At 42.6% G+C, this 13,929-nt stretch overlaps 1 protein-coding gene across 13 annotated transcripts in view; it reads right to left on the bottom strand.

Moving 5' to 3' along the window:
- The window catches only part of LOC139400387 (1-phosphatidylinositol 3-phosphate 5-kinase-like), a 31,990-nt gene extending 23,598 nt beyond the window's left edge, over positions 1-8,392 (bottom strand). For 4 of the 13 annotated variants that reach the window (XM_071145334.1, XM_071145330.1, XM_071145333.1 and 1 more), the window contains exons 1-6: positions 8,150-8,381; positions 6,422-6,612; positions 3,018-3,179; positions 1,751-1,860; positions 1,242-1,413; positions 491-701 (exon numbers count right to left, since the gene is read on the bottom strand). In XM_071145334.1, coding sequence (XP_071001435.1) covers positions 491-701; positions 1,242-1,413; positions 1,751-1,860; positions 3,018-3,179; positions 6,422-6,602 — 836 coding nt within the window. In that variant the 5' untranslated portion in view covers positions 6,603-6,612; positions 8,150-8,381. Of the gene's footprint in view, positions 1-20; positions 168-490; positions 702-1,241; positions 1,414-1,750; positions 1,861-2,510; positions 2,538-3,017; positions 3,180-6,421; positions 6,613-7,188; positions 7,363-8,149 lie in introns of all 13 variants that reach the window. The other 9 variants (XM_071145328.1, XM_071145329.1, XM_071145326.1 and 6 more) reach the window with 6 other exon arrangements.
- Between the last annotated feature and the right edge of the window lie 5,537 nt (positions 8,393-13,929).

Genomic DNA, 13,929 nt, shown 5'->3' on the forward strand with positions numbered 1-13,929 from the left:
AGCAGGGATAAGGAACCCACCCAGTATACAGGGGAAGAAAAGGAGGGCAGACAGAGGAGACAGGAGAAGGATGGAGTGGGCAGGGAGGGAGAGGAGAGGACATGGAGGGGAGAGGATATAGGGGATGAAGAGTGCTGAATGTTTCTCTCTCCTCTGTCTCTTCAACTCTGCATTTGAAGGAAAAAACAAAGATATGAGAGTAGGGATACACAGAAAATCATGCAGGATATACACAGACAGAAATAAATACACTGTGGACAAGAGAGGTGAAGAGAAGACAACAAAAGACTAGAGGTCAATGCGAAGGAGAAGTGCATGCATTGTTCGTAGGACAGGAAGGGGACAAAATTACTAGAGTAAGGATGCAAAAGACTGGAGAGTGCATGCATGGTTCCTCCCACAGACTTAAACCTATGATTTATCTCTATGGTTCCTCCTCTCGGTCTGTGTTCTTAGGGTGGGGGCCATTTGGGATGCAGCCTTATTTTACCTCTGCCAGGCCAGGTCCTCCTCTAGGAAGATGTTGCGGCTGGCTTTCCGTCCACCGACCGGGGTGCGAGGCTCACTGGGCTCCAGGACGCAGGTGGAGCAGGGTGAGGAGTCAGACAGAGCAGACAGGTCCTCCCCTATGGAGCCAGAGTCTGCAGAGTGGGAGTAGCTCAGAGCAATCTTACGGCAGTAGGTGCAGGCCCGCAGGTCTCCTAGACAGACAGACAGACAATGGCGGGAGGGAGGGAGACAGCGAGACGGGTAGGAGTCAGTGAGAGGAAGAGCAGGTCCTGCTATGATCTAGGATGGAGGCAGTATCGTGGTTACTGTGGTGTTGTCACTGCATGGCATGGTTAGGTCACAGCACATCATCATCAAAGGACAAACATGCTATTGAATAGATCTCTTGGTCTCAGATTCTCACATCACAGCAATGTTAGCTCAAAGGTCACTGGTCAATTTACCCAAGTCCAACTTTAGTAACACACACAACCACAGCAGAAAAAACACCATGCTGAGCACCCATAGACCTCTGTACATACACATGATCTCAGCAGTGGCTCAACTAGATCTCTTCCATTGGACCTCTCTAACACATTGTGACCCTGCTTTGGGATCATTCTTTAGGGGCTGTCTTCCCTCTCCTCAGGAGGTCACTAGGGATAATGATGATGATGATGATGCAGGCAAGGGGTAGGCATGGTCTTGAGGTCATGCCCCCACCCCCTCCTGTGAGTCCCCAATGCACTCACCCGTGTAGCCCATGAACTTGCCAGGGATTTCCTGGTTGCAGCAGCGGCTGCAGAAGATCTGGCCACAGAGCCGGCAGTGGTGGCGGCGGCGGAAGGTGGTGAACTTCTCATTGCAGTCGTAGCACTCCTTACATTGGCTGTCTGGCATCCAGTACTGCTTCAGGTCACTGTCCTGCAATATGCCTTCTTTATTTAGTGGACCAATTAACACTGAGGTATAAAGTAATGCTGAAGCAATCTTTTCAAAGTATATGAAAACTATATTTCACTGAAATCAAACGGTTAGATGAAACAATAACAGCCTACTTTAAAATAAATAAGAGGTGTCTTCACATGTTGTCCCATAGTTGGAACAGTTGCCTGTGTGTGATTGTGATAGTAAGCTAAGTTATATTACTCCAAGTAAAAACAAGCAGCACTAGAGTAACGGTGTGTAAAACAACAGCAGTGTAATGTGAAGTACAATAAACAACAGCAGCAGTGTGATTGTGAAATGGTATGGTAGATACCTGGCTCTTTCCCTCCATGATCTCCTTGAGTCTCTTCAGAGCAGTGCGGAGCTGAACAGCCGTACGAGGATCGTGAGTGCCCAGGGGGGTTTCCGATTTCCTACGGCCCTCTAGGAGCGCACACACACAAAGAAACACACATGGTGCAGCCATTCAACACACACTTCATAGCAGATTTCGTCTAACCATTCACGTCATGCAAATGCTCCCTTTTCATGCAAATAAAATGCAGAAAGGTAAAGGAGGGAGACTGGGAGAGACATTTTTTTTTATACCTCTCTTAGGTAGGTTATAGCCCAAAACGGGCATGGAAATTGACAATCTCTACAAGGATTTGCTTTGATAATGGCAGGTTAAGTTAAAAAAGGATTGCACGATAACACAACAGAAGCTTACCAGTATATCAGTAGCCATAAACTAGGCTCTAGTGAACAATTATGGTTATGAATAAAATTATACAGATAACGCAAATTGGACAAATGCCATTGAGTGAGAAACAAAAAAAAAGGTAGTATGATGTTAGTTCTTATATCATTATGCAAACACATACAACTGATCAAATATCAGTGTTGGCAACAAAATAACATCAGAAGGCACTTTATCCATACATGCCAAAAGTAGCTAGATCAACCACACTCACACCAAAACCACTCAGGTGCTTGGGTTAGCCGCCCACTCTATGAAACCAGGTTGTTAAAAAAATCAAGCGCAAAAAACATTTCAGAATTCTTAGCAAACACACAGTATAGAAGGCCCTCACCCTCACCAGGCCATAATGGCCAGTCCACTGCAAAAAGAAAAGACATACATCAGCTTTTTTGAATAGACGTCATGTTACTCACACTGTGCATCCATTCTTATCTGCACGTCGCTAACTTAAAACTATAAAATGTCTAAATGGATAGCCCTCCCAAAAAGAGCAGTAGTTCAATACGTATTCTAGCCCATGGTAGAAACACAGCAGCTCTCCTTTAAGCTTGCCTAGCGGATATAACGCCTCCAGTGACTCGGATCTCTGACTGATGACTAATCCTATCAGCATGAAACGTTCATCACCATTATCAGGTCGAGCCAGAGAGACAGTTAATGCAATCACTCCAAATATAAATGAAAGCACAAAGAATCACTCAAGTTATTTTTTGTCACATGCATAAGTACAGTGAAATGCTTAATTTGCAAGCCCTACCGAACAGTGCAGTATTCAACCCCCCACTGTATAAGTATACTGTACACCTGATGTATTAGAATAAATGTGTGTGTGTGGTACCTGAAGCAGTAGAAGTCCTGCGTAAAAGATCGTGGTGTTGTTTCCTATGCGCCCCAGAGCCGTGGATTGAGTGTGCTGGTATGGTCCAGTTCCTACGCTCCCCAGTGGGTGACGCCACAACCACATCCGGTTTCTCTGTCACCGAGGGTGGCCGCCCCTCCTCTGTACACATAGATCAATTAGAACAGGTCATTTAAAGTGACACTCCAGTCTCTTTTTTACCTAATTTAACACCTGATTTACTTAACAAAAGTAACATCTTTAGATGGCACAGTTATCCTCATGACATGGGGGGGGGTTATGTCATTTAAAAAAGCACATAAAGGCTACATAATTCAGAAAGGTCATGTTAACTGACTGAAATCTCATAGAACAAAATGTTCTGAGCCTGTGTCAACCTCGGACCTTATTTTCGGTATTTATCCCAAAACCCTATTCTTTCCCCATTCATTTTCCCCGTATGAATAGCTGAACAAACCTGAGGCAACTAATTTCCGTTTTTTTAGGACAACACGCTCTATTGTTCCCACAAGCAAAGGGGAAGTCGATACCATCAAAGGGTACCATCAGACCAACTCCTTGAATGTCCTACTCCTTGAAGTTTGCCTTTGCGTCTAAAAAACCCACTACTTTACCCTTAAAGGTGCACTATGCAGAAATTCTAATAGTTCTAATATACACTACCGTTGAAAGGTTTGGGGTCACTTAGAAATGTCCTTGTTTTTGAAAGAAAAGCACATATTATTTTTTGTCCATTAAAATAACATCAAATTGATCAGAAATACAGTGTAGACAATGTTAATGTTGTAAATGACTATTGTACATCAGTCTCAACTTCAACAGTGACAAGGCGACTACGGGATGCTGGCCTTTTAGGCAGAGTTCCTCTGTCCAGTGTCTTGTGTTCTTTTGCCCATCTTAATCTTTTCTTTTTATTGGCCAGTCTGAGATATGGCTTTTTCTTTGCAACTCTGCCTAGAAGGCCAGCATGCCGGAGTCGCCTCTTCACTGTTGACGATGAGACTGGTCTTTTGCGGGTACTATTTAATGAGGCTGCCAGTTGAGGACTTGTCCTCTTGCTCAGTTGTGCACCGGGGCCTCCCACTCCTCTTTCTAGTCTGGTTAGGCCAGTTTGCACTGTTCTGTGAAGGGAGTAGTACACAGCGTTGTACGAGATCTTTGGTTTCTTGGCAATTTCTCGCACGGAATAGTCTTCATTTCTCAGAACAGGACTAGACTGACGAGTTTCGTTCTTTGTTTCTGGTCATTTTGAACCTGTAATCGAACCCACAAAACCTGATGCTCCAGAAACTTAACGAGCCTAAAGGCCAGTTTTATTGCTTCTTTAATCACAACCACAGTTTTCAGCTGTGCTAACAGAATTAAAAAATGGTTTTCTATTGATCAATTAGCCCTTTAAAATGATAAACTTGGATTAGCTAACACAACGTGCCATTGGAACACAGGAGTGATGGTTGCTGATAATGGGTCTCTGTACGCCTATGTAGATATTCCATTAAAAATCTGCCGTTTCCAGCTACAATAGTCATTTACAACATTAACAATGTCTACACTGCATTTAAGATCAATTTGATGTTATTTTAATGGACAATAAAATGAGATTTGCTTTAAAAACAAGGACACTTTTTTTTGGGGGGTGGGGGGGGGGTGACATAACAAGCAAGTATAATCCTTGTACCATCTCAACCGCTGTGAAATATATTTTCCATACCCCAAAATATTGTATTTTCAGCTGGTGTACAAAACCGAAACTTAAGAACAGGAAGCATAGAAATAGTGCACAAAGTTAAGCTATACCGCAGATTTACAAATCAGATTTCTATGTGAATTTGGTTGAGTCACCCAAAAAGTTACATATTGCAGCTTTAAGTGTGTGTACATGAATGTACTTATATGTGTATGCATTGCTGGTGTCCATAATTGTTCCCTTGCTCTCTCTAGATCTAATCTTATCAGCGTAGTGATTCACCATCCCTCTAATGATTCCATTAAATAAAAAAATATATAAAAAAATAATTTAAAAAATGTGAAATAGAATGTTAACGCTCCATGCTACAGTATATGAGCAGAGCCCTACTGCCTTGGTGAGGGGCCTGCCAGTAAGGACGGGGCCTGGAGAGAGGGAGACATGATGGACCATGTGGTTGGCCGGACCCTTCCTTGCACCTAGCCAACAGGCAGTGTCACATCACATGACCTCACGGGACATGGGCTCTGCTCTGAGTTGCATTCTGTTCCATTCTGCTTCCTGTTAATCTTAAACTGACTGTAAACTCAGCTGGTGGTCAAGGCTACAGTACCTTTCCCTGCATCCTAGGGTGCAGTTCAGTAGCTTAGACTGTACAGTACTGCATAGTATAGACTGCTATAGGGCAATGGACGAATCTGGGTTTGGTGGATGCCAGGACAGCGCTATCTGCCCTAATGCATAGTGCCAAGTGCAAAGTTTGGTGGAGGAGGTATAATGGTCTGGGGCTGTTTTTTATGCTTCTTAATGCTATTGAATACAATGACATTCTAGACGATTCTGTGCTTTGTGGCAACAGTTTAGGGAAGGCCCTTTCCTGTTTAAGCATGACAATGCCCCCGTGCACAAAGCGAGGTGCATACAGAAATCGTTTGTTGAGATCGGTGTGGAAGAACTTGACTGGCCTGCACAGAGCCTCAACCCCATCGAACACCTTTGGGATGAAATGGAACGCTGACTGCGAGCCAGGCCTAATCGCCCAACATCCCTAATGCTCTTGTGGCTGAATGGAAGCAAGTCCCCGCAGCAATGTTCCAATGGACAGCCTTGCCAGAAGAGTGGAGGCTGTTATATCAGCAAATGGGGGACAAACTCCATATTCATGTTGATGATGACTTTGGAATGAGATGTTCGACAAGCAGTTGTCCACATACTTTTGGTAATGTAGTATAGTTGCCACAAAGTTGGAAGCACAGAATCGTCTAGAATGTCATTGTATGCTGTAGCGTTAATATTTCCCTTCAATGGAACTAAGGGGCCTAGCCTGAACCATGAAAAACGGCCCCAGACCATTAAACTGACTGACTGTAAACCCGGCTGGTGGTCAAGGCTACAGTACCTTTCCCTGCATCCTAGGGTACAGTACAGTAGCCTAGACTGTACAGTACTGCATAGTATTGACTGCTATAGGGCACTCCACAGAATAAGAAATAACAGTGTGACAAAACAACGACTCAATTATTCCACTTTTTTGTCTTGTCTCCTCATCTTAATGCACAGGTCTACTAGATGACTGTCAACCATCTCAAAACAATTACAAATAGTGTCATTTAAGTAAGTTTGTGTGAATGTCTGCAATCCCTGAAATCTTGTCTGCTTTCATCATGCGTATCACGTGTGTTATCTTAGTAATGACCTTTGTTAAAGCGGAACAGGTTGACAAAGGAGCTGTATGCTGATCGGAGCGGGGGCTCGTCCTGCTCTGGAGTCAGGGGTTTGAAGTGTGTCAGGTGAGATGGGCTGCCAGGGGAAATAGGAGGCGCCACACTCCAATCCAGCGTAGAGGATGAGGAGGAGGATTTGTCGTCAGCAGCCATGTTACTGCTCCTGTTGGAAAGACAAATGATCACATGAGACTGGAACATTGTGGTGACATGGTGATCCTCTGCTTAACCGTGTGTAAACAGGCAGCCCTAAACAGAGGCATTGCCTCTAACATTTCAATGATCATGGTAAACAAGTTACACTTTCTTGCTATTCAAACTATTACTTTGGAACAGTTTACCTGTGATTTGTTCCTCTAGTCTGAAATAAGCAACTTCAATGATTCCTCAGTAGTCTGTCTAACTGAGCTGCAAGTGAGACATTTTAGCCTCTGACCTGAGTTATTCTACTTCTCATTTCAGCCACTCACCTTTCCACAATACCCATTTAGTCATTTATTGAGAACCAACACCAAAATAAACATTAGTACTGTTATTTCTACTAAAACTGAAAATATTTTTGGTGGCAGGTTTTTAAAAGTACACAAAATTGTGTGATTTTATTTGACAATGGAAACCAGCAATTCTGGTTTGATAAAATTGAGCCCATAGCTTAGGTAGGTCATAATTCTAAGAAACTCAATGACTGCAGAACAGCCCAGAGCTACTGTCGGTTGCAAACCATGCTTTACAGGCTTACCCTCAACGAAGACACAAGATTCACTCTCAACGTATTTTATAATAGAGCAAAGAGGAACTCAGAGGTGTAAAGAAAACAGTGTCACTGTGAAACACATATCTGAAAAAAATAACAATAAGAAAGAAAATCCTGTCCCTTTTAAAAGAGAATGTAGCCAATCTTGTTTTCCACCAACTACAGAGAGAGAGAAAGAAAGATGGAGAATTAGAAAGCGAGAGAGAGAATTAGAGAGAATACACTGTCACTGTACTAAGGAACGTTTAATGATGGAGCTAAGTTTATAAAATGTCAATGAGGCTAAACGTAAGCTACTGTTTGATAAAAACAAATGGGACTGACTTTTGCAGTTTTTCTTCAAACTAAGATAAAACGTTGCTCGACAGCAGTAGATGCCACCGGTGAGGGATGGACCAGAGGAAAATGAAAACCTCACCAGCAATAATTTCCACCCCGTCATGTGACCATAGGCCTGATGATGGCAGCTGAGTTAACCAGCATCAACAGCCTTGAATGCCCACGGCCTCACATTCAGCTAAAGAGGCAACTAGGTGAATGTGTGTAAACTACATAGCCATACTGTTGGTGTATAATACTACAAACTGACTCATGTTAGCGTGCATCAAAGCAGCAGTAACAACACATATAGGGTTAATTATAACAAATATTTGGTAACACAGCTAACGTTCCCTTGCTATCACCGCGAAACGGTGCAAGAATACAAACATAAATTAACCCAACTAACCACTGCAAAGCAGTATCGTGCAGATAAAAATCATTGATCTGAATAGCTGTCACATACTAACTACAGTTGCAGACTCTGTGTCCGCTACTGTGCCCGGCAAGTCAGTGAGCTAACGTTAGCTAGCAGTTAACGTTAGCAGGCCCACTGTAGTTAGCTAAATGAAGGAAGAGTGAAGTGAACACTCATATAATCGAATTTCCACTAAATAACACAAATTACCTGTGTGTTGGTCTCCTTGGACATCCCTGTATGAATAAATTACATTAGGTAAATTCCTGTGAAGTCGAGTAGCCGCCCTATCTCGAGATATGTATTTCAAGCAGTCAGACTAGTCCTGAGCAAGACAGGACAAGTCGTGACCACAACAGTTCGATCAACTGTTGTGATCGCATTAGTGGAAACCAAGAGTGTTCTCAGGGCAGACCTGGTTGTAGCTAGATACAGTATGTTGTGTGTTTTTGCATTTTATCTAACCGTAACCATTTTCCTAAACTGGATCGAATTATCATAACCTGCCACGAAAAGTAACTTCTGCTAGGTCAAAACCGGCAGACCCGCCCTGAGAACAGTCTTGGTTTCCACTACAGCGTTGTGATTACGAAACAAGGCAGCGCCCATCTACTACCTATTTAATCGATTGACATGACACGTTCACTGCACACACCATAGCATGTTTTACTTAGTTTCTTGTGAACAGACACTTTCAGAGAACAACAATTGCCATGTAATTTAGCTATAAGTGAAAACTTTAGTATACCTGAGTTGTGTTACTTGTGGATGTTTTTGTCCCCATTTATTGTAAAGATAAAAATATCATGAATATATCTGTCCTTAGTGCCCTGTGCACTAAAATGTATCAATAAATGACTGCTTATCTCCACAATTACTTTATTCAGAGTATTGCTTGAGGTATGCCAAATATAACCTACCTGAGCCTGGTTATTCTGCTGTTTTGGGCCAGTAGCTATGAGCGCACAGAATCCATCCCTGCTTTACTTTGAAGAGATCATGAACTGTGAACAACCTATTTTCTGGTCAACCCATCTACTATTTCATCAGTCATTGCAGTTTTGCTTATGTGACTGTCATGTGATATCAGTTTATAGTTATCCATGAATGCCTCTAAATGAAATTAGTTATTTAACCTTTAATGGTTCAAACTGCTTTCAGCTACTGACTGTTGCGTGGTTTGAACTTGTTTATATTAAATCACATTTTATTTGTCACATGCTTCGTAAACAACAGGTGTAGACTGACAGTGAAATGCTTATTTACGGGTCCTTTTCCAACAATGCAGAGTTTAAGATACAAAAATAAAATAAAACATAGAAATAGTGACACAGGGAAAAAATACAGTGAAAAAACAAACAATAAAGTAAAAATAACATGCCTATATACAGGGAGTAGCCATGGCCACAACTACATACGAGGACGTCTGTCATTTTTTATAATTTGGTGAAGAAAAAAAAACAAAAACACTATATATACAAAAGTATGTGGACACCCCTTCAAATTAGTTGATTTGGCTATTTCAGCCACACCAGTTGCTGACAGGTGTATAAGATCGAACACAGCAATGCAATCTCCATAGACAAACATTGGCAGTAGAATGGCCTTACTGAAGAGCTCAGTGACCTTCAACGTTGCACCATCATAGGATGCCACCATTCCATCAAGTCAGTTCGTCAAATTTCTGCCCTGCTAGTGCTGACCCAGTCAACTGTAAGCACTGTTATTGTGAAGTGGGATCTCCTAGGATCAACAACGGCTCAGCCACACAAGCTCACAGAATGGGACAGCCAGGTGCTGAAGTGCATTGCGCGTAAAAACCGTCTGTCCTCAGTTGCAACACTCACTGCCAAGTTTCCTCTGGAAGCAACGTCAGCACAATAACTGTTCGTCGGGAGCTTATTGAAATGGGTTTCCATGGCCGAGCAGCTGCACACAAGCCTAAGATCACCATGCGCAATGCCAAGATTTGGTTCATTATTCCTCCTCCACCAGACTTTACAGTTGGAACTATGCATTGCAGGAGGTAGAGGTAGAGTTCTCCTGGCATCTGCCAAACTCAGATTCGTCCGTCAGACTGACAGATGGTGAAGCGTGATTCATCACTCCAGAGAATGCGTTTCCACTGCTCCAGAGTCCAATGGTGGGGTGCTTTACACCACTCCAGCCGACACTTGGCATTGTGCATGGTGATCTTAGGCTTGCGTGCAGCTGCTCGGCCATGGAAACCCATTTCATGGAGGTCCCGACAAACAGTTATTGTACTGACGTTGCTTCCAGAGGCCATTTGGAACTTGGTTGTGAGTGTTGCAACTGAAGACAGACAACTTTTATGTGCTGTGTGCTTCATCACTAGGCAGTCCTGTTCTGTAAGCTTGTGTGGCCTACCACTTCACAGCTGAGCTGTTGTTTCTCCTAAATGTTCCCACTTCACAATAACAGCACTTACAGTTGAACATGCAGCTCTAGCAGGGAAGAAATTTGACGAACTGACTTGTTGGAAATGTGGCATCTTATCAAGGTGCTACGTTGAAAGTCATTGAGCACTTCAGTAAGGCCATTCTACTGGCAATATTTGTCTATGGAGATAGCATGGCGGTTTGCTCGATTTTATAGATGTATCAGCAAAAGGGTGTGGCTGAAATGGCCAAATCCACCAATTTGAAGGGGTGTCCATATACATTTCTATATATAGTGTATATGTAGTACACAATAAAGACAATCAATTACGGGTCAATATCTGAATATTGCTCCCAGCATTGATCAAAGCTCAGAACGTTTATATGATTGATCTGACTGAGTTCTAATCGCGCCTGCCTCTTCGCGTTCGAGTGGAATTATGAACAGTGGCTTGTTCACCCTCAAACTGCTAACTCCGCCCTCTCGCCACACAGGCTGAGGGCCTAAGACGTGAAACCAGCTAGCAGTCGGCTCTAGTTGGCAACTAGAGATGCTGCTGACAGTGTGATTGCTCATCAATTTGTACCTCCACCAGCCTGTGAAGTAAATCATATTGGTTTCTAACAGGGTTTCCATCCGACCTTTTTATGCGAGTAAAGTACATGTTGGATAAAAAATGTAATTACAGGCCTGATGGAAACAACACATTTGTTGATAAAACAAGTTTTGCTAGACAAGGTGTGATCGTTTTGTTATTGATAAAGTCAATTATGGGAGAAATGAAGGTGGAAACGCTTTAATGCGCAAATATTTATATAATAACCATCATATTGAAATAAACGTGGAGTTAAGCGACTACGTTATCCTCGCACTACTACGACTTTTCGGGAAATCGTGCAGTTTATTAGGCTAGAGATTAAACTATGATGAACTTCACAGGGTGGTGAAAGTGCAAGGTGATGAACTTGATGTTCTTTTCCAATAAATATCGAGGGTCTTATTCTGGTTGATCGAGGCTAGGCTGCCATTTGACAAGTAAGGAATAATCAAAGAGGGGCTATGCTTTAAATAATTATGTGGAAGGTGTGCTCCACACCGCGCTAGAGGAGTTGATCTGATCTTCCACAGAGTTGCATTATTTTCCAGAAAATAAGAGCCCCTAGTTGATTATCCTTTTTATACCAAGGCTACAATTGAACACATTTGCCACTAGAAATATGTTCATTTGCTGGAAGAATAACACGTTTACCAGATCGCTACAGTAGTTATCGTGGTAACCAAACAAACATACATTATATATTTTTAGCTAACCAAACTTTATTTTTTTAAATTTATTTTTTACCAAACCATCCGAACTAGCTTGCTATTATGAGCATCGAATTCAACAATACCGATTCTGTTTCTGGTTAGCGAAACATAGCTATCGCCTTGTGTAGCCCCGCCCACTTAACACAGTTCCATTCGAACGCGATTGTGTTTGTTTCCGTTTTACAACTTCCGTCAACGCTAGCGAATTACCTCAGAGCGGTGGCTAACACATCTTAGCAAATAAACAAAAACAAAACATGGTTCACATTTGGGAAAACACAAATGGCTTCACCAGGAGGAGGGAAAGGGATTAGTATTTTTGAAGGCAGATGTTCAGCCCAGCCAATCAAGCATCAATCAATTTACCACTACTTGGGTACTTGTATCCTACAACGGATCAGTAGAGACGGCTGAGGGATTTTACAGGCATGCTGGGAACATGAGCGAAGACAGAACTAGAGGTTTGGGTGGGTAATACCCATGCGAAGGAGATGGGAATGTATGGAAGGGAGTTTAGCCCAACGGTAGCTATTCCTGTAAATCCACCATGGCTACTCCCACCTACAGTAGTAGATCTAGAAGTATCGGAGAGACTACAGAAAGATAGGGAGGGTGTTGATCCATCTGATTTGTTTAAGAGAAGTCTTGATGCTGAGTCTCCAGTCCTTTTATATCAAGACAAGACCTGCTTTATGAGGTGCTACAAACCCATGGCAGGAGTAAACAAATGGATATACAGCTAATATTGACATGGGTCCCAGCTTATGTGGGAGTGCAGTTGATATACTGGCTAAACAAGCACTAAGTAGTGGGGATGTTGATGTGGTAGTTTCAATGAGCAAGGCAGAAGCAAAAAGTGATGGTGGAGAAATGGCAAGAGCAGTGGAATAGAGATACTAAGGGCAGGCATTTATTTCAAGTACAGAGGAAAGTTGGGGAGGAGAGAACGGCAGGAAGAGACAGAAGAGAGGCTATATTTACAAGATTAATAGTGGGACACAGCCAGTTGAATAAGACCTTACATGTGATAGGAAAGCATCCAACAGGAAAATGTGAGTATTGCCAGGAAACAGACAGTGGAGCATGTATTGCTACAGTGTGGACATTGGAGGGAAAGAGGGAGGATGAGATCTAGAAGGGGGGGATACAGGAATTAGTTTAAATAGTATATTGAGTAGAAAGTCATTAGATATAGTCTCAAATATTTTGTTATTTTTTAAAAGAGCAACGGGGCTGGCAGGTAGGATTTAGTTTCTCGCTGTCTCTGGCCCACACTCCAGTACAGTAGGTGTCGGTAATGCACCATAACGTTGGATGCCAACCGCCGATAAACCCCACCCTAGAAGAAATAGAGCTGGCTGGATGATTTTCGTAAGCAAAGTCACTTGCATTTCTATGTCTAACATTACTCAACATAAGCGATTACAGTTTACAAGCCGCCTACATGTGTTGTGGTGACAGGTACTACAATCCATAGGCTAACTTTATGATAGAGTTCTTAGATGATATGATCAATCTTCGCATTACTTGGTCATGTAATTGATGTTTATAGTCTATTTTCTTCGTTCCTTTTATAGATGAAAGTTCGCAATACTGCCATATCTAGACACAGAATGATAAAACAGTCAGGCTTAACATTTTTATTTTTTATTTAACCTTTATTTAACTAGGCAAGTCAGTTATTAAGAACACATTCTTATTTACAATGACGGCCTACCCCGGACAAACCCGGACAACACTGTGCCAATTGTGCTCCCAATCACGGCCGGATGTGATACAGCCTAGAATCGAACCAGGGACTGTAGTGACGCTCCTTGCACTGAAATGCAGTGCCTTAGACCGCTGCGCCAGTGGCCAGTGACCAATATGCAGAAAAGTGTACCCTGCTTCCCACTCCTACATTCCACTCATAGGAGGAATTGAATAGGAGCCTGAGACACCTGAATCTGCCTGTGGGGAGTCTGCTCTATAAGTGTGTTAATGCTGAACCAACAGTAACATCACAGCCAGTAGCATCCCAGGTAAAATTGGACTGAAAGGAATATTTATTTGTGGCTGTACCATTTTAATGTATTTGAAGATAATGAGCTGATGGCCTCCCAGTGGATGGAAGACTGTGGATACTCTGTGGACCACAGAGTTACTTTTGTTGTGCGTGGGACCCTTACGTCACCTCACAACTTTGCTGTCACTTTGAGAAACATGTCGAAGAGGCCGTCAGACGGGCAAGCCGTAAAAAAAAATATCAACCCTAAATTCAGAGCAGAGCAATACCCATTGTA

The sequence above is a fragment of the Oncorhynchus clarkii genome, chromosome 3, assembly GCF_045791955.1.
Source record: "Oncorhynchus clarkii lewisi isolate Uvic-CL-2024 chromosome 3, UVic_Ocla_1.0, whole genome shotgun sequence".
Taxonomy (NCBI): Eukaryota; Metazoa; Chordata; class Actinopteri; order Salmoniformes; family Salmonidae; genus Oncorhynchus; species Oncorhynchus clarkii.